At 39.3% G+C, this 27,688-nt stretch overlaps 3 protein-coding genes and 1 pseudogene across 4 annotated transcripts in view; 3 read left to right on the forward strand and 1 right to left on the reverse strand.

Annotated features, from left to right (window-relative positions):
- Positions 1-2,110: 2,110 nt before the first annotated feature.
- Positions 2,111-7,220, forward strand: LOC149097342 (uncharacterized; annotated as a pseudogene).
- Positions 7,221-7,268: 48 nt separating this feature from the next.
- Positions 7,269-11,042, forward strand: LOC149097343 (uncharacterized). The gene is made up of 3 exons (XM_089280318.1): positions 7,269-7,422; positions 7,531-8,209; positions 10,041-11,042. The coding sequence occupies exons 1-3, from the start codon at positions 7,404-7,406 to the stop codon at positions 10,411-10,413; spliced, it is 1,071 nt and encodes a 356-aa protein (XP_089136444.1). The 5' UTR covers positions 7,269-7,403; the 3' UTR covers positions 10,414-11,042.
- A 3,104-nt stretch (positions 11,043-14,146) lies between these two features.
- On the reverse strand, positions 14,147-24,138 carry LOC110040927 (uncharacterized). Of its 2 annotated transcripts, none has more exons than XM_089280315.1 (4): positions 23,955-24,138; positions 20,114-20,195; positions 19,129-19,320; positions 14,147-17,966 (listed from the first exon to the last, which is right to left on the reverse strand). In XM_089280315.1, exons 2-4 carry the CDS (start codon positions 20,123-20,125, stop codon positions 14,880-14,882), a joined length of 3,291 nt encoding a protein of 1,096 aa, XP_089136441.1. In that variant the 5' UTR covers positions 20,126-20,195; positions 23,955-24,138; the 3' UTR covers positions 14,147-14,879. The 2 variants fall into 2 exon arrangements, with proteins under 2 accessions (XP_089136441.1, XP_020601846.1); XM_020746187.2 differs by lacking the exon at positions 23,955-24,138 and adding an exon at positions 22,686-22,863.
- The window catches only part of LOC110040928 (2-Hydroxyacid oxidase 1-like), an 11,229-nt gene continuing 6,609 nt past the window's right edge, over positions 23,069-27,688 (forward strand). Inside the window, exons 1-2 of the mRNA XM_020746188.2 lie at positions 23,069-23,303; positions 25,718-25,869. Coding sequence (XP_020601847.2) covers positions 23,161-23,303; positions 25,718-25,869 — 295 coding nt within the window. The 5' untranslated portion in view covers positions 23,069-23,160. The remainder of the gene's footprint in view (positions 23,304-25,717; positions 25,870-27,688) is intronic.

The following is a 27,688-nucleotide window of genomic DNA, read 5'->3' on the forward strand; positions in this document are numbered from 1 at the left end:
ATGGAAAGTCATATGATTTTGAATACTATGGTGATGATCCTGATGGTCCAACTCCATTGGACAGTGATAACAATGTTGTAGTTGAAGAAATTGACCTGGGACAACATGATTCCGTGCAGTCATTTGTATTGGAAAGGCTAGATCCCTTAAGATAATCAAGTCAAATGGGAGTAGACGTCTTCCAAGAGGCTCTAGAACTAGTGACAGTTAAACTTGGGCAACTGACAATTGCATAATACTACATGTGTGTGGGCTGGGTAAAGGAGATTATGGCCCTTAAAGTATTTTTGCAACTCAATTTACAACAGAAAACCTCACCCTGTATCAAGTAAATTATTTTCTCATCTTCCTTTTCATTGATATACAAAACTCAGAAACTGCTTGAATTACAGAATGCCTAACTTCTAGCAACGCAACTAAACTGAAGAGAAATCAGGGCATTTGATAACTGCCATGTGCACTACTCTGCCTTGTAGATTTTTCAGGTGCTTATCAAAACAGATGTTAAAATGTTGCAAGGTTAATTTGTTATCTTATTTTCAAAAGTACCCAGGACACAAGACTAACCTCTTGGTGCACTGGCGTAATGGCTACTAACAGGACTGGTGTCACTAGCCAAAACTAACTTTGCACCAGCCAGCCTTTTTCATACACAGCTTCACTGACTTTTTTATAAGAGTGGTCAATCTTGGACATTTCTTGTTGCATCTAAAATGTTAATAATAATCACTAAGAAAATTTCACTCCCACAAACATGAATCCTGCTTTTCTTGGATATGCTTATGTTCAATCTCTGATATACTTTTATCAGTGTTGCCATTTTCTTTTATCTCCCTTTAATAGTTAAATATTTATCATATGCTTATTAAGGCAATTATTTCCATGAAATCCACTCATAGTTTCCCTGTTTTCATTAGTTTCTATTCTCTTCAGTTTTACTTTGTCAGGATAATTCTCAATTTTGTTTTCATCCAGTAGACCAGTACTCCATTCCATCATGATTGTCACAATGGCTAGTGAAAGTGCAAAATCTACTATTCAAAACTGAAATGTGTGGCTAGTTGGCAGTAGTGTTAGCCTTGAGCCCTGGGTACCCGATAATATTCACAACAAATTGGTGCCATGTTTGTCATAGAATATCAAGAAAAACATCGTTTTTAGGAAAGAAGTACCACATGTGGGTTAAATAATGCAAAACATGAGACAACAACATTGAAAAACTTAAAACACATTCCAATGTTCAATGATTGCTGTGTTGTGAAATGTAAAGGTTCTTAAAAAAAAATTCCTTACGATATTTTGCTTAGGGAGAAATAGAATATCCGCGAACAGAATTCGATCATCATAAACCATACCGATTTTTTTGCGTTTTCAACAAGTATGCATACAAAAGAGTAAAGCCTCGGTTTTGTCAAAAAGCGATGACCCAGTTCGGTCACCTGGTTGTGTTAGCCCACAAGTCGAATCAAAAGACGGCACAGTTTTGCCAATATTTGACCCAGTTTGGTCACCACTCATCAAATCAGCCAGAATAATTCAAACAATCGCAGAGCCTAAACTAGAACTATCACGGCTAACAAAATGGAGTCCAGTTATTTTCTTAGCATTGCCGGTACTGCCGAGAAAGTTTTGTTCTGCTCCGTTGGAAAGTCAATTTGTGCTTCCATTTAATTATGCCGCCCAGAAGAAGAGAGTGTTTGAAAGTATGTTGGTTGCTCAGCCTACTAAGGAATACCATTGTAGAAGCATGTGTTTTGTTCATTCTAAGCAATCCCATCGCAGGAAGAGAGACAGAGAACCTTCTAGAATTCCTAAACGGAAATTCGTTAGTTTGTTTAATCATAGAAAGAAGAGAAAACAATTAAAACGTCTTTTAAAACAAAAGGTTCCAAGGTCTTCAGAACTGCATTACTTCTGCAAAAAAAGTGAGGTTACATTTTGGATTGCCAGATATTCTGGTGAAAGCTGTTTTGGTCAGTACTATTTAAAGAAAAATGCTCAAAAAATTAACTCCAACAAAAAAGGTTCCAGAAATAAAAGTATATTCGTAAGAAAACAATGTGTACTTCCATTTCTTTCTGGTGGTATGAATTCTACTTGTAAATAACCAGTCAAATCAGATTGATGCTGCAGCGAGCTCCTATGATCGTCTGGTTGATAGACTGTTACAGAAGGGTTTACAGCCAGTTGATGTTGGAGGCTGTGGTGATTGCTTTTTCCGATCAGTCTCCCATCAGTATTATGGTTCTCCTGAGTTTCACATTGAAATAAGGCAAGCAGGTGTAAAATATCTTGAACAGCATCCTGAGTTGTTTGTAGAAAGTGTATCTGAAAATTCATGGAAAGTGTATTTGCAAAGAATGCGCACTCCTGGGACATGGTGTGATCATATAATTATTCAGGCTGTAGCCAATCAACTTCATTCTGTCATTCATATAATTGAATCACGGCTTTCATGCCCAGAAGGATCAACAATTACTCCATCTGGTGGCCAGGAAATAACAAAAGTATTGTTTGTTGGGTACATAGAGGATTTACATTACGTTTCTACAGAGCCACACTATACAAACAAAAATGCTCTTAAATATCTCAAATTCAAATTATCTGAAACAGATGCTCACCGCAAAGAGAGGCTAGCAGCATACCGATCCAGGTATCAATTTACACATAAAAGAAAGGAAAATAAAGAAACTCATGGAAAAAAGAAAGTATGTGTTAGAGAATCCCTTCCTAATGCAACAGTCTCAAAAGAAGAATATTTATCAAACTGCTGCACAGAAAATCTTGCTCCTCTACATGAACAGCCATGGGCAAAGGAGAACATAGCAAATTTTAATAAATCAAACAATTATACTATTTACCAATGTAAATCTTGTTTTGAAGCATGGCCTTTAAAATCCACTCCAAAATCTATAAATAACTACCAGTGTGCGAGATGGTCTAGAGAAAAGGATCTTCCAAAGAAATTTTCCACTGAAAACCTAATGGTGCCTTCAGCTGTACCAGACCAACTAAGAGGTTTAACTCCAGTGGAAGAAATGCTAATTGCTCGTGCTCTTCCCATTATGCATGTTTATATCAAACCAGGAGGGCAAAGAGGTTTCTCAGGGCATTGTATAAATATACCACAGGACGTTAGAGAACTGGCACATTCTCTCCCAAGATATCCAAAAGATTTACCTGTTATTGTTGTCCGGAAAAAAGGGATAGGAAATAGTTTTAAAAATCTTGTTGTAAGAAGACAAGTAGTATCAGATGCGATACATTGGCTTTTGAGAAATAATCCTCTTTATTCGGTTATCGATGATACCCTTAACTGCAGTCTAGATCCTGGCCCTGTTTATGAAGAAGACGACATCGTTTATAATCCAAATGTCGATACTTCAAGCTTTCTTCCAGTAAATAATAGCCAACAACAAGAAGAACATTTAATAAATCAGCAAGTTTTCCAAGGTCATATTGACTGGCCAAGTTCAAGTGACAATCCTTTAAATGAGTTTACCACTCCATTTTTGGCTACACTGGCATTTCCTACATTATTTCCAGATAGTAAAGGGGATCCAACAAACCCATCCCTGTTAAAAAATGTCACTCTCAAGGAAAAGGTTAAACACCTTATTAAATTTGCAGAGAAAAAAGATAATATATGGCACTATCATTTTGCAAATCATCCAAAATTTTCTTACTGGGCTTTAAATATGATTCAGCGTAAACAAATTCTTCAACAAACTGGAATATTTTTTAAGCAAAATCCTGGAGAAAAACATTTAACATTGCAAGAGTTAAGAGATATGATTAGGAATAATCAAAGTAACCTTTTAATGTCAAAGTTGTCACGGTACATCACCAATATAACTGGTTCAGATGCTTATTGGTTCAAGGCAAAAGAAGATTTAAAAGCAATCATACAACATGTGGGTCCTCCAACTTTGTTTTTCACATTCTCCTCAGCAGATAGGCACTGGCCAGAATTACATGCCCTTTTTCAAAGTTCTTCTGATGTACGACGTCAGAATGTCATTGATAACCCTCACATAGTTGATTGGTTCTATACTGAAAGATTAAAGAGCTTCATTAAACACTGGTTATATAACTCACTTGATGCCAAATGGCATTGGTATAGATTCAAATATCAGTCTAGAGGTAGTATTCATTGTCACGGTGTTGCAAAATTAAACAATGATCCAGGTTTGTGCAAATTGAGCGACACTGCACTTAAAGGATACTTGGCAGATGTTTCTGAAGATGAAAGTACATCTGATAGTGCAACTGTTATTAATGGGAAAATAGCTAGTGAAAAAATCTGTCAATATTGTAATTGGATTCTCTCTACCTGTAACCCAGATCCTCCAGATGAAGGCAACTGGATAAAACCGGTTATTCATCCTTGTCAAAAATACTACCATAATATCAAAGAATCTGAATCTGACAGTGAATACATTGATCTATTAAACATGGTTCAAAGGCACACTCCATGTAGTACCAGCTATTGTTTAAGGAAAAAAGGAAATGAAACAGAACCCAAATGTAGGTTTAATTTTCCATTTGAACATTGTGAGAAAACCTCATTGCAATTTGAAGAAATTCATTCCAAGGATAACACACCTAAATATAAAATGCAAGTTACAACCAAAAGGAACGACTCTAGACTAAACAATCACCAACGACTTCAGCTTCAAGGCTGGCGTGCAAACTGTGATATTCAGTTTGTTGTTAATTACCAGGCCTGTGTAGAGTATCTGGCAAAGTATGCAGCGAAGAGTGAAACACGGTCTCACATGCTTAAGAACACATTCAGTGCTATTGTTCAGAACTCTCAGTCAAATGCTGATGCCACAACAATGATCAAGGAAACTGTCATGAAAACACTAGGTCAGAGAGATTTTTCTGCACAGGAAACAATGCACCATTTACTTTCCCTCAATTTTGTTAGCTCATCCTTCATTGTTCTTCCTGTGAACTTAAATGGTTCCCATAGACTTAACCTGTCTGACGCACCTGATGAAGTAGTAACAACAGATAGTTTGCTTGATACATATGCTCAACGACACAAATATGAGGCAGATTTAAAATGTAAGTTGACAGATATGAACTTTCTTGACTTTGCAACAAAGTACAAAGTTGTAAGTGGCAAATTAGTGAATCAGCCTAAAAACTTAATTCCAAGGGTTTTTCCTACATATTCTTCAAGCATAAAAAGCCCTAATTTTGGGTTGTACTGTAAATATCAATTATTGAGATTTAAGCCATGGAAAACAAAACCAGAAGATGCATGGGGAAGTAAAGAGGAAAATGATAATTTATTCATTAGTGAATGGAAAACATTCTTGCAGTCAGAGTATGCCCAAAACCATGTACCCGATTGGCATGACAAACTTGAAGATTTACAGGATTATTCTGATTGTGATTTACAAAATGAACAGTCTTCTGAATCAGAGCAACGTGAAGAATGGATGATCTTAGCAGACTTTTCGCACTCAAATAATTCAACTGATCCTGAAGCTTCTTCACTATATACTAACAATTCTACCTATTGGCAGACAACCTCTTATCCATATACTTCACAACAAATAGCTGAAATGCCATCCTGGATAAATTCTAAAAAGCAAACATATATTTATCAACCTTTAAGCAACCCTGATGACAACATAAACATCAATACTTTCAGCAACATGCAAGCACTTGCATACAATTTAGTTAAACAACACTTTGAAAGTCCTCGCCAAGAACCACCCTTACTTTTAATAATAAATGGATTTGCAGGAACTGGCAAAAGTTACCTTATTAGTGCTTTGAAATCTCTACTACAACAATCTTGCACTGTTACTGCCACTACTGGAAAAGCATCATTCAATATTAATGGCAAGACCATTCATTCAGTATTAAATTTACCTGTTGGTCCAAGAGGTAACAAGGATCTTAAAGGGCAGTCTCTTATAAGGTTGCAAGACCGATTGTGTCATATTAAATATATATTGATTGACGAATATTCTATGCTTGGCCAGACATCGCTTGGTTGGATTGACAAACGATGTAGGCAAGCAACTGGACAACAGGATGAAATTTTTGGAGGAAAATCTATTATTTTGGTAGGTGATCCAGCACAGCTACCACCTGTTGCAGACAAACCTTTATATCACACAAAGCCATCAGGTCCTATTGGTGAACAAGGCCACGTTGCATATTTAATGTTTGATAAAGTAATTAGATTATCTGTGAATCAAAGAGTGCAGGGCTCTGATACTATGCAGGTTGCCTTTAAACAATTATTGATGCGCCTTCGCACTGGTGATTCTACGGAAGAAGACTGGAGGCTTCTTTTATCTCGTCAGCCATCACTGGTTGCTAATTTAAATGAATTTGATGATGCAATAAAATTATTTTATGGTAAGGATGAAGTGGCTGAATACAATCACCAACAACTGCTGAAGCTTTCTCGACCAGTAGCCTGCATTCAGGCTCGTCATTCATCTTCCACTGCTAAATCATTACCTTCGGATGAAATGTCTGGATTAGTACCAATCTTATTTCTTGCCAGACAGGCTTCAGTAATGCTTACAATGAATTTGTGGCCAGAGGTTGGACTATGCAATGGAGCTACTGGAAAAGTTGTAGACCTCATATTTGCAGAGAATCACTCGCCGCCAGATTTACCAATAGCAGTTATGGTTAAATTTGACCATTATGCAGGGCCATCATTTACTGAATTGTTACCAAAATGTGTCCCAGTGTGCCCTATCACTGTTAAATCTCATTTACCTGATACTTTTCATGAAAGACAGCAATTACCATTAAAGCTTTCCTGGGCTATTACAATACACAAAAGCCAGGGACTTACTCTAGGAAAAGCTTGGATCGATATTGGTTCATGAGAACAAACAGCAGGCATGACATATGTTGCAATCAGTAGGGTGAAAACACTTGACTCTTGTCTTATTGAGCCAATGTCATTTGAACGCTTGAAGGCCATTAAGAATGCATCAAACTTTCAATTCAGGTTTCAAGAAGGGGAGCGCCTTTCTAGCTTGGCAAATCATATCACCTCAAATTTCACTTACTAACACCTGCCTACAAATCAATGAGCTAATAACTTCATCATTCAATTCATAATTATAATTAATATACTTTTGCTATTACTAAACGAGATTGATAAAATTACTTTAAAAAAATACAGTAGGTTACTGCAAACAACTTTTTCTTTTTTTTCAAACAAATATATTGTAAAAAAAGAATAATTTATTTATTATGACCATTATTATATGAACATAACTTGATGAAACATTTAAGTGTATCATGTTGCTCATACTAAGTAATATTTTATACAACTGATTCATTAAATTTAATCTCTTTCATATCTTTTCTTTCCTTTTTTATTTTTTCAGTGCTGCCACATTTACAGTTCCATGGCAGCAAAGCGAAAAGGTTTGTATTCTGATTGTTGTTTTGCCACTTAACAAAAAAAAATTAATTTTCTGTTTGTAATCTTTCAATTCCACTTACTTATGCTTGTTTGTATATTTGTTTTTGCAGACACTCCTCCGGGTTTTGTGCACTCGGTGTCACCCATGAAAAAGGCAAAGACTGGTAGAGATTACTACACATTCACCTTCCAAACGTCACGGAATAAGTTTACTAAAGCCATTGGCTTTGACCAGAAATCACACCAGCAAGCCATCCACTTTGAGAAAACAAAATCACCTTCAAAAATATTGAGTGCCAGGGATGATGATGGCCAAATCTTCATTAACCAGTATGCCTCACTCATAAAAGCTAATTCGAGTGACATTAAATTTGATCCCTGCAAAGAGCCAGCTTCTGCAGGCAGTGCATCATCATCCAACCTTCCCGAGACATCTGCCACAGATATTACTTTACAACAGCTCAATAAGCTTAGCAGAAACCAAAAAGTAAACGTCAAAGCCACGTTGACCATGGGTTCTTTGGACCTAAAAGAACTTTCCAAAAGGAATGGTTCCAAAGGAAGAGTCAAGGAAGACTGTGTGCTAGAAGACAAAACTGGCCATGCAATTATCCATCTTTGGGATGATACCATTACAGCATTGACTAGTGGACAGAGCTATGAAATCAAGAACCTCAGTGTTAAAAACTTTAATCGCAAGACACATCTGAGAACAACGATAGCAACCACATTCACGCCAATTGACGCAGTAATGCACGAGCTAAAAGGAGAGGAGTTGTTATCTAACATTAAGGGACCGTTCATTTTTTATGAGGGAGGGGGGGCTGGTGGGATTTGGGAAGCACCATTTAAAAATCGCATGACCCCCCCTCAGCTTACCAATTTTTTCACATGGCCCCCCCTTTATAGCGGTCATTTTTTGGGATGACCCCCCCTTCCCCCCAAAAAATTGAACAAACAATATTTAGATTTCAACTTTTTTAATATTTCTCTATTATCTCCCTACTTCACGTTATTGTGCTCACTATGAAGACAATATTTACAATCCCTATACGACAGAGAGCTGTTGTTTAAAAAACAAATCAAAAGAAAGAGAAGTCAATTTCGGATCTCCTAGTTATGGCTCGCCCTGAGCGTGTGGCATTTGGCCTCTCATTGGCATCTTCCTCCTCTGAATTGATGAATGCAAGAATGACGTCATTTGAGTCATCTTCTCCCCCAGAGTCAATGGCATCACTGTCATACTCATCATTGTCACTTTCATCTGTTTCACTGCTGTCAGCACTTGCCCTGTTGTCATTTTGTGTCAATGTCCTGGCATTTCTCCGTGTTGGTTGGCCAGCTCTGAGAGGACTCTTCTGCTGCAAGCATGAATGTCTTACAATTGCCTTTACTTTCTCACTCTTGCTGCTTTTTAAATGCGCAAAATTCCAAAATGCGCAATAATGGCAAAAGCGACGAGTCGTTTAAGAAAAGGTTTACAGCTGAACGATCCAGGCAGTTTGACATCTTACAAGCAAAAGAAGCAATCTTTCTAAGTGCGGATGGCTCTTCAGAAAGGGTGGGTGAGTTTTCCGTGCCAGGGTACCAGTTGAAGCCCAGTGATGGAAGAAAACTGAACTTCTCCATCAAAGAGCTCGGAGCAATTGTGGAAAAGTTGAATGTCATATTGAAAGATGTAAAGGAACACGATTCCACACTCTTTCAGTCCAATGGGCTTGCTTTAAAGCAGGGCGAAGAATTTGCCCACAGTTTTAATGTAAAACAGATCAAATGTATAGAAGCTAAGTTGACGAAGGTCACGCAGGACATGGAAGCACTAGAAAATAAGAGCAATTATAACAGCATATTCAAGGGCACACTCAAACAGCACATCAACAAAAGGAGAAGGAAAAAAGGAAACTGCAGAAAGTCAAATGAAAGAAAGAGGAAGCGGACTGAAAACAACGTCCAATGAGTTTATGGAATCTGTGTTGGAAACCCGCTAGGAAATGATCTTCCACAATGCCTTGTGTACCCTCCTAGAACGGCCGTCCCGGAAGAGTGTCTTAAAGTTGAGGATGTTGCCACGTTGTTATTTAGAAGAGATGGGCCATACATCGCACAGCTCTTGGAAGGGAATTATTTCACCACAAATCTTGAGCAGGAAGTCAGAGATTATGTTTACACCTTCATGTACCCTGAAGAGTACACTCTGACGGAAAGCATTGCTGCTTCTTGCAGCATTGGTGAAAGAGACTCCCATAGCAGCACAAGCGGCGACGAAGAACTCAATGACAGCGAAGATGAAGATGAGTGCCAGTGAAAGTTGCATTCGAAAATAACAGTGTTAAATACTTCTTTTCAGTAGCTACAAATGCTTTTTGTGGCCAAACGTTTTTTTAAAGCAGAAGGAAAGTTTGTAATAAATTTGTATCCTGCCTTCTATGTTTATTCTATAGCAATTTTTTTGATATTCAAACGTTATGCCATTTTAAAGGTTTACTAAAATATTTCACGTGACCTCCCCTTTTTCCCTTATTTTTTTGGGATGGCCCCCCCTCGAAAGCCATTTTTTTCGCATGGGCCCCCCCCCCAAATCCCACCAGCCCCCCCTACCTTATAAAAAATGAACGGTCCCTAAGAAGAAAATAACAGTTAATGAATTTAAATTCACTGACAAAGTGAACACTTTCATGCTTTGCCAAATTGCTAACTGCAAAAAGAAAATGCCGTATGCCGTGGATTGTAAAGTGATCACTTGTGCTGCATGTGGCACCTGCCAAAAAGTGAAAGCGGCGGAAAGGGGGATGTCAGCTCGGTTCTGTGCTGAAATTGACGGGAAAGATGTCTGGCTGACTGCCTTTACAGATGTCATGAACATTCTTATCAAAAAAGTTAATCTCTCTTCAGACAACACCACAGATGAACTCAAAGCAGGACTCCTTGAATTGGAAAATGTAAGCATTGTCATTGACACTAAATCCAACTTCATCTTAGAAGTTTTGGATTAGATCTGTTTTGCTACATGTCAATATCTCTTGCAGTTTAATTGAGAGTGAAACTTGTGTTCATGTTTTTTTAGAACATTCACCTGTAAAATGACAATTTTTTTAGAATGTTTTGCACCTATAGTTCTTAAAACTTATGGTTGCAGTGACACTAAACAGACATTGTAGAGTATTCAAGTTATCAAAAGAATCATTTTTTCACATGTTCAAGTTGTCTAAAGAGGGACATTTTTCACATGTTCAACTTATATTGACAGAAACCTGTTTTTGCATGTTCATGTTATCTTAGTGAAAAATTTTCCATATAAATAACGTTATTTAAATCTTAACACAAACATTTCTCACTTGTTCAAGTTCGATTAAGAGACATTTTTTTACATATTCAAGTTATCTTAAGGACATTTTTCACATTTCATGTTATCTAAGAGAGACATTTTTCACATATCAAAGTCAAAGTTAAAGTAACACTTAAAATTTTCCAATTTTATTAGTGACATTTTCACCTGTTAGTGAAAATGCTTGAAAAGTGTACTAATTTATACTCTTGAGTTACATGTACCAGGTTATCTTTGTTATGTTCATTTCTACAACTTGGTACTTTTCAATAAATCTTGTTGTCTTCTCACAAACAATTATTAGACTTATTCCTCATTCACCAGAAACACAAATATATAGGAAATAATACATGGGCACAAGCAGATATGGAATTTCTCTCTGAGTGTTCAACTTGACATCGCACAAGTGAGCGTAGCAAACGAGTGACATATAGATTTCAACAAGAGAAATAACATTTCCTATCTCCAAGCAACCATGTATTATTTTCTTCATTTTATAAGCCTACCAATTACGAGGATTTTTCACGGTTTTCCGAAAGTTTCCGACCATTTTCCGAAGATTTCCGAAGATTTATAAATATCGCCCAAATGTCACACGGTATTTCCGAACTTTCCCGAAGATTAGCGAAGATTGCCGAGGAAGATCCGGGTATGTTTCCACTTAAGATCAATAACCTTTGGCTCATTACTATTGAAACATGACAAACTTGACAACATATCATTGGTGATATCAAACATGCGTAAAAAAATTATCGTCATTTTCGACGCGTTGCGATACTGTTTTCCTCGGTGGTCAAACTCCTAATAAACAACCGCAGCTTATGGACTCGTTAACATTGAAACAAGGCAAACTTGACAACATATGATTGGTGATATCAAATACGCGTAAAAAAATACCCTACTTTTGGACACATCACGATACTGTTTCCATACGTCGTCAAACACCTAATAAACAACCGTCGTTTATATAATAAATCTCAAATAGCACACTTATGCCACCTTATAGCAAACTTCCCAAAACCTTCAACTTCACTTCATTCTCCAATATAAAAAAACTTCCTCCCCAGTACCTTCCCTTAACTGCATCAAGGCCCGCACTTTCTAACCTGTGGTTACCACTAGTATTAGTAACTAATTAACAATTAGACCCGTAGCCCGCAAGGGCTACGGGTCAATAGCCCATTCGGCTTCGCCTCATGGGCTATTGACCCGTGGCCCTTGAGGGCGAAGGGTCTAAATGTTTTAGTATCATCCAACTAGTCGGACAGAAAAGGTAATAATAAAGTTAGCAAAAGCAAGTTGGAGAAATATTTATTTGGGAATAAAACGAAAGAAAGCGTCACGCTCGATGGTGCCAATTTCGTTACTCGATGACTATTGCTAATAGTCCCCTAGTAGCGTAGCCAATCAAAATGCAGGATTTGCATTAGTCCACTAGTTGGGTGATACTAATTTCCGTGATGTAGTGTCTCCAAATCCAATAGCCTGCGAGCAGGCTCTCATCGTTGGCGGCGCGAGCAAAGCTGTCGGCGAACGAAGCCAGCTCGTTTCGCTCGCTGACGCATCTCTCGCGACTTATCGACTTTGGTCCTGCCGCAACGTACGAGAGCCTGTTCGTAGGCTACCAATCCAAAGACCTCAGCTTTATAGACCTCCGCTAGTTTGTCCTGGAACAACAAAAAAGTCAAAATACCTTTGTAGATCTAAGATTGTAAGTTCATCGCTCCAGGAACGGAGAAGAGAGAGGTGTCTCCGACTGTTTCTTTTTTTTCCTTGACCAAATTAATGTCTACCGAAATAAAGGATCATGCATGCACGTGTCTGTTTCACGCGTCTCTTGACGTCCCCAGGGGCCGCAATGCTCTTCGATTCACCTTACCGCGTGAAGGGGGCGGAGGGGGAACTGACACCGAACAGAATGGCAGTAACCTGCAATCTTCACGGCGATGGGATGAGAGGAAAAATAATCATAATAAAATGATAACTACTTTTCCTCTCTCCCACCGAAAAATCTGAACACCCGATCGCAGATGAAAATGAGAGCTGACAGCAACTCAAGAAAACAAAGGACAAAATGGATTTTCATTTCAAACCCTGCAAATTCCAAATTCTAGCCTGTTCCAGGCTCTCGGTAGCTGGCGACGAGCGCAAAAAAGAGGGCGAGCGAGATAAAAAACGTGGGAGAACTAAGGCGTTGAACTGCCATTCCTCGCCATCCAAATTCAAACCGAAGATTATACGCTCGTTTATGTTCGAGATCTTATACCATCATGGAAAGAGAAATTCTAGGTTTCGGAGGATCAGCTCATGACGTTTCAGATTCTTTAGCTCTCTTTCTTCGCCTTTTTCGGCTCAAAATGCTGTCCTTACCGTAAACTGCGGCTTTCAAGGTAAGCCCTGGCCATACACAACTTCGCAAGGGCTTTTAGATGGGCTTATAAATGGAGGGGCTTATTTATCCGAGGGGGCTCAAAACCGGAATATAAAAAACCGTTTCGAAACGAGTTATAGCTGTTTTCTAAACAATTTTTTCATTTACTGTAATAAAACGTCGCCAAAACAAGGAAAGCTAGAGAGGGGCTCATGTCCGGGGGGGGGGGGGGGGGCTTAAAACCGGATGCAGTTTTTAGTTTACAAGGAAATGGGCCTATATTGCAGGGGGAGGCATATACGCGGCAGTTTGCGGTACATGTATTACAAAACAGCCATCACAAGCCCCCTTTATAGCCCGCGATAGATCAAGTGTTGTTTAATTTTGTCGTAGCTTCTGTACAGCCGCCTGCAGTGTTGTCCTCGCGGCGGTGTTTCTTATTTTCCCTGGGCGCCGTGATCCACATGACACTGCGTGCTTCGAGTCGGCACGTTTCCTTGCTAGTTTGCGGGCGATGAGTCGATTCTACTGTATTTCTTTTCCTAGTAGTAACTATATGATTATTCCCATACAAAACGCAATGTCACGTCATGTTCACGGCTCGCAACATGCACATTTAACCCATTGTTAGAACCTTTCCTTGTTGGGGTGATGTATATGGAATTTGCTAAGTAATTACCAAGAGAAGACGGCTTTACCAAACAAAGTGCAGCTACAGTAATTAGAATCTGACCTGTGTTTGTGAATGATAAATAGGCATGTAATATATCAAACACGAGAGACAGTGTTTCATCGGGATATCCAAACACCGAGAAGAGAGTTGAAAATACGACGCGCAGAGTGTTTGGATAGCCGATGAAACACTGTCTCGAGTGTTTGATATATCTTCTCAATCGAAACAAAAACTAAGGAGTAAACGAAGGAGTAAAATCGTCAAAATCTATGCTAATTAAGACCAGGTATCCAAACCTCTTTCACGTTGTGATTTTCTTTGTTTTAACTTGATGAATTATTAATGAGTTTGAGAGTGTTCCATCGCGTTATTGTATTTATTTGCACACCTGCCCACCTTTTGTTATGAATTCTACGAGAAAAGTGAACTCCTAAACCGTTTTAAATACTTTTTGAAAATTTCCATCCTAACAGATACCTCTACAAAACATAGACATCAATCTTCGACGCTTTAAGCTCGTATCCAGACGCCTGTTTAAAAAAATGGGCACGCGCTTGAGGCTTCGCGCTCGTTCTCTATGTTCACAGCAAATGTGTGAAGAGCCTGCTAGAGGAGGCTGCTTTATTTCCCATTTGAACCATGTCCATCCAGGTTTGCCGTCAAGATCACTCCCTTTAGATTCGTCAAGATGCGCCGAACTTAATAACTCAAGACAGCTCGCGCAGAACAAAATAAGATAAAATAAAATGTTATTGCGGCAGATGCTAATGGTTTCAACCACTGGTCGATCCATTTTCCGATTGCATGTTCTTACAATGACCTTATCCGCTTATCTGGTCAAAGACCCACACATATCTCCGATGAGGAAAAACGCATCGAACTGAACATAAGAGCACATTAATGTCGCCTTCATAAGCTGCTAATTCATTAGTCGCTACTTGGAGAAAATACAAAGTAGGTTTAAGGACAAAATACAGCAAGTTAACAAAAGATGATCCTAAGGAGCCTTTAACACTAAAAAAGGTCTAAAAAAGTTTGTTTCCAAGCTTTCCTGCCATACTTAGATCCCCAGACTAAAATAACGTTTCATTTAAACTTCCACTAGTCCCCCATAGTATGCTGTAATTGTCTTCAGCTTTTTGTTAAGAAAGTTCTGTTCAATTTCCACATTTCCATTTGGTGAAGCAAGGAGAGATAACTGCTCAACATCTGCATTGCGAGGCATAAAATAAGTAATGTTCTCTGTTATGGATTTAGTTTCTTCAAAAACGTGAACGCCATCCAATGTTATCATGGTTTTGATATCGAACACTTCTGCACTGACATAGTCTGGTCCACCCCATGGTGGACTCAGAAACACAACATCAGCCTTCAAGTGTGGAATTAACTTCATGTAGTCTCCAACAATGAATTCGATGCGATCTTCAACTCCATAAACAGTTGCGTTGTGGTGCGCAAGAGTGATTTTAACCGGGTCAATATCAATTGCTATCACACGTTCGCATGTAAAAGCAAACTGAATCGCGTTTCCACCAACGCCACAGAAAGCATCAATGATTAAATCACAACGGCACCTTTCCGCGATATGCTTTGCTATGCGCTCGGGTGTCACGGAGAACCATCCTTCTTTGTCCATTTTGATACCGTCGTCAAATCGAGAAAATAGGCGGTACCTCTGAGCCCAGTACTTAGCAATGTCAGGGTCTTGCTGGGGATGTGTGATGGCCTCCTGTTTCAATGCGACTGTCTGGTGACCATTTGGGAAATACCGGGCAAAATTCTGGTTTTCTGATGCTTCATATCTCTGAGTTTGAACCAACGCGTTTTCAACAGATTCTGAGTAAGTCTTACTATTTGGCTTTGATTCACTGCACGCCCTTGCGTCAGTCATGAATTCCTTGACCTTTCTGAGTGTACACGGCTCTTGTGATTCATCCACTGATTCTTCCTGAACGAAATGCCTTGTTGAATTTAAACCTTCCTGAGTTGAGGTTTGTATTCCATCTTCTTGTGTTTCTTCGTCATCCTGAAATCTAAGATGTACTCCTTTCGACCCGGACACTTTAGGTATCTGGTGCATATCGAGGTACTTGTTCTTGGAATCAAGCTCTCCTAAGCAGAGTTCTACCTTTCCACCACAGAACCTGGGTTGGTCTGAATAGCTGGAGTCTTCAACTGGTGATTTGCGTGAGACCTTGAATCCCATTAGTTCATATGCTCTCTCCAGAGACAAAGCATTCTGTTCCTCCACATCCAACTCGTGCGCCCTTTTCAACTTTTTACTTGCCTCTTCTGGAGGTGGCTCATTTCCATCATACGTTTCACTGTTTCCACTGGAAACTCCACGTGCTTGTAGTACGATGTTTCTCGATGTTTCTGTTTTCTGTCTATTTGCACTCTTCCTATCCTTCTTCTTCGTCTTTTTCGCTGGCTTTTTCCCCGATCCGTACGAAACAACACCCTGCTGTGCTGTACTGTCTGTACCATACCTGCTGGGGTCACGTGCAGAGCTTTCTAAATCGCCCTCAAAAGTATACCCTTGGCTGCACCAATAGTTGTATTGCTCATAGTAATACCAATATACTTCCCAGTAATTGTGTTCCCAAAGCATATTGACTTCTTCTGTCGTTACAGTGTCAGAGGTAGAACTTGGTGATGAACTCTTGCATGCAGTGTTCATTTTACCGTCAAGTTGGAAGTCACAGAGAATTTCCTCTTTGTGATATTCTACGAGTCTGTCGTTCACCAGTGCAGATTCACTGGCGTGTTCTGAGAGCTCAGAGATCTTGCCTGTTTGTTGCTCTACTGCGTAAGTATGACAATCGCTTAAAACAGAAGTTGCTTTTCGGGTCTCGTGGCTTTTTTCACTCACAACATCATTGTCTAACCTGATATCTTTACCAGCCAACACTTGTTCCTCCTCACCACTGCAGGACAACATTTCTATCAACACATTTTCGTCTCTGTGTGATGGAGGGTTTGTCTCCTCTGCGAGATCATTAACTAATTCTTCAGATTTCTTTAAACTATTGTCAAGAACTGAGCCAGTGTCAAGATCTGTGGGAACACCAGTAAACTGAGGGTAGAGGTTTTTCCAGCTTTCCCACACCAAGGAGAAGCCATACATCTTCCAGTAGTCCTCCCAACCTTTGGCGTGGTTACCGTTCTGACCAGTGACAGCATTGCTAGAGGTACGTTTCCTTTCACCAGTGTTATCAAGAGCAAGACATTTCAGTTCAGCATCGATTCCTTCAGCTGAGAGGTTTTCACTGCCTTCTGAGTCACTCGCTTTCTTGACGGTGGAAACATTCTGAGAATGCGTTTCTTCCTGATCTTGATTTGTAGTCATTTGGCTGGTAAAATTGGCTTTCGCGAATATAACTTGGTGCTGTTGCCGCTCTGAATAGCGTAGCTCAATAACATCGTCACTTCTAACATCACAAACGGGTGCAGTTCGTAGCTTTGCATTTGTCCCTCCTTGGCCTGGCAGGCTTATAAAAGAACTCCCAGCTGCCCCACTGTTCGGCTCAATATTTTTACTTCCATTCGATTCGAATGTGTTTACCTCAAAGGCAGACAGGTTTTGGGAAGTCGCAAGTCCATGTTTTTGAATTCCTGACACACTAATATCTTGCTGGCGTGTGTTGCCCATGGAGACGCACTCGTAGCAGTCCTTACTCTTTTGATCAACATTTGACATTTCCAAGTCCAGGGCAGATGCACTTCGTGAATGAATATTTTCATCACTAATTTCTTGTTTCGCTGTTTCACTTGAAGATCGTATAGTGACATTCTCCTTCCCCAGGAGACCCTTGTTCTCATCTAAACTAGCTCTGTCCGTGACTTTAAAAGAAACGTGTTCCCTTTGAGAGGGATTTTCAAAACGTGGGCTTGAACAAGAATCCAGCACTGTAGTATGTTGTTCTGAATTGCTAGTTCTGCAATCTCCATGATTTTCATTACTTACTAATGACGTACACAAATCTGTATATTCATTGGAGGTTTCTGACTTTGAAGAAAGGTTGTCTGGTTCAATTGCATCATGGTCAAGTGGCGTTCCCGTCTCATACACGATACTGTCTGTTATATCCTTGAAAATTGGTTTTGAACTTGCTAAGCCATTCCGTTTTCTTTTCTTTATCTTTCCCCGTTTTTTGGCATCCTTGCATGGGACAAGCTACAAACGCAAAGTTAAATGAGACTACATGCGAAAAATGAGTCTAATTGATCTGTAATTTGAAGAACTTCATGGAACACTTAACAAATTGACGTCGGTTTTTTATGCGCTGTCCTCTTATTGACGATAAATTGTATCATAACATTGTCAAAGTGGCTGTGGAACCACGAGCCGCAGGCGAGTGGTTCCGCAGTAAACTTTGACAATATTATGACGAAATTTATCATCAATAAGAGGACAGACACATAAAAAACTGATGTCAATTTGTTTTTTACAATTAACAAGACCCCAAAATGGTCAAATGCCGGGAATAAATGAGGGGAAAAGACGCCGTAAACTTGCCTTAAACAAAGATAAGTGAATTTGATTCAAAAGACGCGAACATTGTCAATACCTTTTCTTGCCTCTTGATTGGCTACTTAAAAAAGTCCATAAAATCTCATTGGTTAAAAAGTTGACAGTTTGACAGCTGAAAGTTGAACTTGAAAGCTTGCGTAAATGAAAATTTTATCCGTCAGTACTCTTATTGATGATAAAACTGAGCCAATCAGCACACGAGAATTAGGCAGTAATTGCAAAAAATACAATGACAATTGATAGAAATTACAATTGAATTTTATTTGATCCTGTTTACGTAGCATAAACTCAAAGCTAAGTGACTTTAATTTGGGCCTATATTTAGGGGACAAGTGAGGTGTGGAAAAATGATAAATATCAGGACATGAAGACACTACACCACATGATTAGTTATCAAAATAACACTAAAATACTCTAGAGTTCTCAACCTTGATCTTACTGGTTCCAACACACACCAAGATAAGTTTTTAACGGAAAAAAGCATGGAAATGATACTATTACCAAGTAACCTTGTCAATGTTGTCATACATTTAAGTCTACTAAGAAATCAGAAACTATTTGCCACAGAACTTGAAGTTTTGAATCACAATTTTCTAACTCTATCAAACACAACATCATAGATATGTCCTTGTAAATTCTACCTGAAAATTAACTCTTGAGACTGCCAAGATGCAACTTACTGTGAAAAATCAATCATTACTTAACAAAGAATTACTGACTCAAGAATGACCCATGTTTTCCCAAAGAGTAAGCAACTGAAGTTCATGTGACAATTAATGTGCTCAAAGCAATAAAAAGCACAAACCTCTTTCTCCAGGTCAAGGTCACAAGGAGACCTGAAAAAGGAAGTTGGTAAACCCATTTTTTTCATCATTTCTAGCTCTTGTGAGATTTCCACATCTGGTTCATCCATTTCATGAAGGCATGTTGACTTGGAGACAACTACTGTTTGACAAGGATTGGTTAAATGACAGGCGGATTGATCTTTTTCTCCATCCTAAAAAATATTACAAAGTTTTTGTTAGAATTGTGACACTCATTGCATTTTGTTCTTGGGCAGGACCCTGGACTTTTGCCATGGTTCTCTCCACCACAGAGTACAAATAGGTGCTGAAAAACTGTAGGCCAGGGCTAGGGGTAACCTGACAGAATGCTGCGATGATGATGCTTGGTGATGTGATGATCGTGGAAGGTGCATTTTGAGGTTGATGTTTGATAGCATGCTGAAAGGTTTCTGAAAGATCAAGATCTGGACAAAGACACAACAAAAGTTGCTCAAAACGTTCAACGGTGTTGACAACTTTAAAGTGCCAAGCAAAGGGATGGAATTGCAAATTTTATTCACAGCCAGGATGTTTTGGTGGTTTTGCCTGGAACAGCATTTTGAAGGTGTATTTTCACCATTTGTAGCTTCTCCTTTCCAACAGACAAGATTCTTTTTTGTAATATTCTCAGTTTAAATTTGCGACTTCTTTGACAGTCGCTTTGAATTTTTTGATCCGTCAGTAGCACCTCTTATAAAGAACGCGTGACATACAGATTGTCGTCCTCGAGAGTGAAAAGTATCGGGATTCTTTCGAAGATTTTCAGTTCTTGAGCATTTTCAGAAACAAGCCTGTAATATCCACCATCACACACAGCGAAGTATTTTTGTCTGCCACGCGTGAGAAAAAACCTCTGGTACTCAGGGTAACCAATCCAGAATTTGCACTTTATTTTAAGACAAATATTACTTTTATTATAGCAAGAAAGATTGTGGTGCATTGGTGCAGCATCAACATAGAGCTTACCTCAGCAAACATGAGCTCATGTTCTCCTTTTAAAGTTTTTTCTTGTTGATGGTGGTCCTCATACTTCAATAGGTCTATGTCACTGCAGATAATAATAGATTGAAACAGACATAGCAGTATGATTAACATGCCCTGTAAATTACTGATAATTCTCATTCAGATATATTGTGCCTTTGTTCTAAGAAAGTTTTTAGACCTGTTCGAAATACAGCTTTCCTCGTGTGCAATTTTAATTAAGTATGACCAACAATGTTAAGTTCGGCAGAGTCTGTCACATCATTCGACACTGGAACGGCAGCTGATTTGTGCGTCATTCTTATGTGCCAAACCTATTACATACATTACTGTAAGTGTTATGTGTTTTTGATTTAATGATGCTCATAATTGGCTGAAAAAGATGAGTGGTATGGCCAATCATGCAAGAAACTTGAATATGTCAACAAAAACACCAGGGTGTTTGGGTGCTTACCCCTCTGCCTTTGACTCGCGAGAGGTAGAATTGTATCAGCAATTGTCTTAACAGTAATTCATTGGTGTTTCTGTTTTCTTCCTGATAATAGCCTACAACCTTGGTCTCAAATGTTGGAAAAATTCCTCCTTCCCCCCAGTTCAATGTTGGGGTAGAAATTCGTGTCCATCGATTGCGCTGGTATCTCCAACATTGAACGGGGGCACGGGGGAAATTTTCAAGACAATACGTCCACGGTTGTAGCTTGTAAGTTTTCTCATTTGCAATTTTAATTTACTGAGAAAAACCTTTCAATAATACAAACAACCTTGCAAATGAATTTGCTTTTTCCTAAATATTGCTCTTAGAATAAAAAAATATGTAACAGCCAGATACGAAAATTCCACAGAAAAAAATGAACACTTTTCTTTGTCCGATACGTGATAACATGTCACCTTTCTGCTTTCATCTTTCACAAACAACTGCATCATTGTGAAATATTTGTGGCCTCATTCTTCATATATTTTGTCTTTAACAAGAAAACAGTCGTTCTTAAATAGAACTCCACCCTTCATAGCCTTCTGACTTCTCACATTACGTAGGTAATGTCAGTATTTAAAGTGACAACACATAACAATATTTGCATGTGGGGCAACTACTGTCTTCGTATATGTTAGGTGACTGCACAAATGTTTTAAAACATGTAAAATCCATTGTGTATTCACCCTTGGCTTGAACACTGAAAATACATGAAGACAAAGGAACAGTTTTGGTTACAGTCTGGACCATGTTCAAACTCGTGTGGTCACTCATTTATTTGTTGAATATAACATGGTTTTTTTTAAATGAAATACTGGCATCTTGCATGTAAAGTGAGAAGAATACAAAGGTTTGGAATTATATTTAAGAATGAGTATAGCCTGGCCTCTTTGATAAAAACAAAATATTGAAGGAACAGGCAAAGAATATCCCCAAAAATGTTGTGGAAAGCAATTGCGTGACACTGGGTAAGTTAAATTGAGGATGACATGTTATCAGGTATTGGATGAAAAAACAGTTTCTATTCTCAGGCCCAGTTCAGACGTCGTGCTTCTGCCATGCCGAACTAAATTCAGGAATTAAGTTCGACAAAAGCACGGCAGAAGCACGGCATCTGAATCAAACTTTTGAATTAAGTTCGGCAAGCAATTAAGTTCAACAAGCTCAGCCGTGCTACACAACTCTGGCACAGCAGCGATTCAAACGTCGTGCTTCTGCCGCGCTAAACAAAATTCATAAATTATATTAATGTATTTTGGCGGAATTGCGTTCCTACGGGGAGTTAAGAGGAGAATTGTTATGAGGCATCAATATATCCTGAATTTGGTTCGACTCTGTCACGACGTCTGAATCAGAGTTGTTTTCCTACCGTGCTACAGTCGAACCTAATTGCAATTTAGTTCAGCACGGCAGAAGCACGACGTCTGAACTGGGCCTTAGTCTCCATTTTGTACCCAGGCTGCAGTTTCCATTTGTACCTAGTCTGCATTTTGCACCTGGTCTGCAGTCTGTATTTTGTACTGAAAAAATAATTGGTATTGATCACTGCCAAAAGTAATCTGCATTTGGTGAGTAGCTAGTGAAGACCCAGGTGTAAATGACCCCAGTGGAAAACAATTAATCTGGTGCAATGCAACATCATTGCTTGCCAAAGATCTAGTTGCAAATAGAATGACAGTTATTGGAGAGTTATACAGTAGAACCTCAGCTAACAGACACCTAATAAAGACAGACACCTCCCCTAGGTGGACACTTAATCATGGACCCAGCAACTTACTACATTTAAACCCTGCCATATCAACTCTCCTAATTTAAAAGCGAGGACATTTTTCTGATCCCAGGGGTGTCTGGTAGTGGTTACTGAAAGTTTGAAAGCAAAAACTATATATATGGAGAGCAAGATCAAAGGATTATCACATAAGTGGATTGATAAGTACACCGACGCCGAAGACGCTTCGATTTCGTTGGATTGCCAAACTCAATCGAAATCAATCCATGGGTTCAACTGACCATGCCGGGCAGTCACAACTATTTAGGATGGAGCTTACTTACGTCTTATTCTGAAAATTTAAGCTTGTATCATACCTTAATAATGCACGGGTACAAACGCACGTGACAACTTCTTGTGTTTTCAATTCTTGAGAAAACAAAGTCATTCTCGCAATGCAATTTCCACGCGCCCTCATCGCCCTCACGTTGATCAGAATGGCTAACCACGATCCTTATGGTCAGCAACCACGTCCGCTTTTAGTAGGTACGTAGTGTAAAAATCACATACCTTAAAATTGTAGTCTAGGAGAATAAATTTCCGAAGCTCGTTGGGAAGACCGGTTAAAAAGCTGCAAAATTTTTTTTCAAATGTTAAAAACTATCATCCTTGTCTCCTTCGCTATGGTCGTCAAACAACATACGCCTTTTGTACTAAGGACCAATCAGGAAGCGGAACTATATATTTCCATTTGTAATTTATCTGTTTATGCTTTTATGGTAATCATCATTGCGTGACCACGGCGGGAGCCTGTTCGCAGGCAAGTCCTTGACCAACTGCACAATTTAGAAGATGGCAGACTTCAGAGACCTTGTTACACTGGATGACCTAGAAAAATATGCTGCTACACATTTGGACAAGAACGCCTCTGATTATTATTCAACGGGATCTGGCGACGATGTTTCACTGCACGAAAACCGACAGGCTTTTAAGAGGTATTTTGTCACGTCTTCAATAGCAAAATATATTTTTAGTTCAGGTATGATGTCTAATTATAATATTTAGCCCGCATTAATCCAATTTTTTTATCCGTCGAATATAGTTACATGGTGAAGAACGAGGCAAACAGTCGAGGCTTACGGTTCCTAGGATCTCGCTTGATTTAACATTATAATAGCAGCAATCAAAGATTGTGAGTGAGCGTTCGACGCTGATTTCGTGAGCTGCCTTTCAACTTTTGCCTATTGCCAAAATCATTGTTCTTAGTTTGACAAATGAATTTTTACATACAGATATGACAAAGTCCACTATTTTCCTGTGGATTTGATTTCCTTGTTTCATGGTTCCCTTCTTTCAGAAGAGCTCCCTTCTTTCAACTACGACTTGATACGTTACGTGACTCACACAACAAATAGATTCGAGGTTGCCGTGCCTCTGTTTAGTATAAACAGATCACAGATGAAGTCAAAAAATGGTAGTCATCCTTCTGGCGAATAAAGAAATTACCGGAGCTATTTTGCGGGCCACTTATTAACATATCCCTCAAAGCTTCTAAGAAGGAAGCATATAGAAACAAAGGAACCATTCATATTCAGTTCAATGAGATGTAAATGGTGGCCCGGTATTCTGCAATCTAGCCAAATTACCATGTTTCGGCTTTTCCAGTTGAGCCTGTTCCAAACGATTCAAAGTTTTCGCTGATGCGCTAGCGGAGCGAGCTCTCTCACGCTTCAGAGCAGTCATTCTTTGTAGAAACATAGCGACGTTATTTTCGGCGGAGACAGGGTATTTTCATTGCTATCATACACGAACAGCCATTCTCTTAAACAGGCACATTTCGTGCTGGCATATAAAACGTAATTTACGAGACCCGCATATGCGCGCATTTTAGCACGCGTATATATGGGTCCTTGTAGGACGCGTATGTTTGGGCATTCATTTCGCATATTCCCGCGCTTGAATTTACGCAAATATGTGGCCCTTTCAAAATGCGTATATACAAGATTTAAACGGTCATCTTTGCTTAAAGCCCATACGTAACGTATGTAAACAAGTATACGCGGCAGAAAAACCCGCGTATACCCTGTCGTAATTTTGAAACGAATGGCCAACCATAGAAACGACAATACACAACAACTGAGGTAGATTTACGTTTATTTTGAGCTTTAACATGGACATTACTCGATATCAGTTTACGATATTAAGACTCTTTAATACTCCCCTACATTTCTCTATATTTCGAACATACAAAAAGACACGCCACTTGTATGGGCCCCTGTGGTTTGGGTTGGGAGAGTAGAAAACGACTGACATGTTTGGCTACCTGATAGGGAAACAGGCAAAGGAAAGTAGTGCTCTTAGTGGAAAAGAGAGTAAAGGACAAAAAAGCCTCTCCGATTTTATGTCCCTTAGTTCGATCTTCGTTTTTCCGATAATATAATAACCAATACGCTGCGTTTTCAAAGCATGGTACTGGCCATGCGGTTGAATGTTTAAATGTTTAGGCTGGCCTTGTCCAGCCACATTTATTCTTTTGCTTTTCGAGACACCAATCTTGACACTTTGTCTCTTTGCCCCCCGAAACACGTGATGTGGCAACGCGTGTTTCGGGGCGCAAGTGAGTTCAAAGTACGGAACTTGATATAGTAAACGGGTCATTTTGCAATTTATGTGCATTGGCTGTTGGGCTGGCGTTACATACCTTCGCTACACAGTGCTGACGAGCCCCAAGAAGGGCGAAACAGCTGTCCACTGTTGCGATCCTACTTTATCGGTTCTTGTCATGTTGGTGTCTCGAAACGTTTTTCACGTAGTATCAGCCTTGCAGTCTATTGTTTGTCTTCATACAATTTTTTGGCTGATCAGATCTCTTGTAGATCCTACGTTGGCAGCGTTTATCGTATGGGGTCCCTTGCAGTTTCTGGTTTCGTTTTTCCCACTCCGCGTGTGGCAGGCATTAAAAGGCGTGGGAGAGGGAGAAACTAGAAGCGCGAAGCGCGATCGACCGCTTCTATCTTCTAGTTTCCATGTTTCCCTCCCATTCTAACGCCTGCCACGCAGACTACTACACTCCACATAGTGTGCCCATCCCACACATTTTCTGGTGTATTTCGCTCTCCCTCGTGCACGACACTGTCTCTGAGGCTGTCTCTTCATTCTTAAATGTCATTTCCTTTCTGAATCCATTGCTGAACATGTGTAGCTGCCTTTTTACAAACAATGTTCACAACAGCTGCTTTTGTCTCGATAGTCTAACATGTATGGCATAGCACTTTATAGAGTTCACGATTTCAAAGTATTGGCGTGCTAGATTTATTTACCTGCTTGTCATTTTTGCTTTCAAAGACATTATGCTATTAAAATTGGAGTGGATCTTTTTTTATTGAACAGTCCATTTTGCTTGCTACAGGCTTAAACTACGACCACGAATGCTACGGAACGTTGCCGAACAAGACATTTCTGTCACAGTCCTGGGTCAGAAGCTAAGCATGCCAATCTGTGTCTCACCCACTGCGTTCCAGGCAATGGCGCATCCAGACGGAGAGCTGGCCACAGTCAGAGGTAAGATTGAAATGGTTACACTGATTTGTGGTGCTTGTCGGTTATGGATATAGTGCTGTATAGTACCGTTAATCCTCGAATTAGTGCCCCATTAGAATAAGCGCCCCCGAATATCAGCTGAAATTAGAAATAAGTGCCTCTCGAGTTAGCCTCCCCTCCCCCGTTTTTTACGATAACAGTTTCCAAGGTTGAGTATAGTGCTGATCATGTTTAATGAAATCATATTTCACGATCATTGGTATTTTTGTTCACTACATCATTACAATACAAGAAACCAGTTTCTCCATGAGAGCGAGGATTCTTCTGAAGGACTGATTGGCTGCCGCTGAAGAGATTCACACCATCATCGACATGGTTAAGGATGACGGACGGAGACCGTAAGCGCGTGCCATTTCTAGTTTTTACAATAACTGTCTAATTTCTCGCCCGCTGATTGGCTCATTTTTATCATCAATAAGAAAACAGACGGATAAAATTTTAATTTATGAAAGCTTTCAAGTTCAACTTTCAGCTGTCAAACTGTCACCTTTTTAACCAATGAGATTTTGTGGACTTTATGGTAGCCGATCAAAAAGCGAGAAAAGCTATTGACAATGTTCGCGTCATTTTGAATAAAATTCACTTATCTTTGTTTACGGCAAGTTTACGGCGTCTTTTCCCTCATTTATTCCCAGCATTTAACCATTTTGGGGTCTTGTTATTGTGAAAAACAAATTGACGTCGGTTTTTTTATGCGTCTGTACTCTTATTGATGATAAATTTCATCATAACATTGTCAAAGTTTGCTGCGGAACCACTCGCCTGCGGCTTGTAGTTCCACAGCCACTTTGACAATGTTATGACGCAATTTATCATCAATAAGAGGACAGACGCATAAAAAACCGACGTCAATTTGTTAAATTGGGGCTGTCCCTATGATATGGGACAATTTTTCTATTTTTAGAACAAATTGCGCCATCGTGTGCGGCACACGCGCGTTCATGCTGCGAGGATTTTTGCGCGGGGTAGCGCGGGGAAATCGCGTCCGAAATTCCCGAAATGTTTGATACTTTTGGCGCACAACTCAATACGTTTATGTCTGTTGGAATTTTGCTTCAGTATTTTCGTCGTAAGCTGCTCCAGTTTGAGTGAAGTAATATTTATATTACTGAGGGAGTTGGGTTCCGCTGCTTCTTTTACAAGAGCTTCACATTACTCCACTCAAAGTTTCAGATATGTTAAAGATTAACAGCTTTTCCATAACACAGCAAAAAACTAGTGGGATATATTTGGATATAGCAGCGTTTCAGGACTTCAAAGTTTCCCTCCTCTTGCCTCTCGCGTACGCTAGCGAGGATTTCGCCAGAGTATATCTCGACCGAAAAGTAAAAACAAAAATAATTGCAAGTTGGAGTTTCGCCTGAATTGTAAGCAACGTTTGATGTTTCATCCAGGCCCCAATAAGTTTATGTCTGTAGATGCTGCTCAGTTTTGTAAAAATCCAACAAATTGTCCGTTGTCGATTAATAAGAGCGCCCGCCGATGCGTGTTTTGTACAGTCAGTAAAACATGACAAATTGGACTTCCGCAGTTTCGTGTGAAAACGTACATCGAACTCATATAATATCTCTAGATTTTAAATATGTTTAAGATTGATAACTGTTTGAGGACATATAAAAAGCTTAGCTGACAATATGTGAATACAGCAGAAATAATCAGCAAAGTTACGATGACTCGAATAACGATTTCGATTTTGTTGGTTGAGTTATCAGAACTCCTTATCTATTTTATTTTCGCAGTGTAAAATTTCACTATGTTAAAGAAACACATATGATGTTAG

This window comes from Orbicella faveolata, unplaced genomic scaffold (assembly GCF_042242905.1).
Source record: "Orbicella faveolata isolate gen_17 unplaced genomic scaffold, um_ofav_v1 contig_47, whole genome shotgun sequence".
Taxonomy (NCBI): Eukaryota; Metazoa; Cnidaria; class Anthozoa; order Scleractinia; family Merulinidae; genus Orbicella; species Orbicella faveolata.

Coding starts and splice junctions, on each gene's coding strand:
- LOC110040927 (XM_020746187.2), bottom strand. CDS start 22,786: ATGAGGGCGCGTGGAAATTGCATTGCGAGAATGACTTTGTTTTCTCAA. Junction 20,196..22,685: donor TGTACCCGTGCATTATTAAG/GTATGATACAAG, acceptor TATTATCTGCAG/TGACATAGACCTATTGAAGT. Junction 17,967..19,128: donor ACCTTGACCTGGAGAAAGAG/GTTTGTGCTTTT, acceptor TTGCGTTTGTAG/CTTGTCCCATGCAAGGATGC.
- LOC149097343 (XM_089280318.1), top strand. Junction 8,210..10,040: donor GAGGAGTTGTTATCTAACAT/TAAGGGACCGTT, acceptor ATGAACGGTCCC/TAAGAAGAAAATAACAGTTA.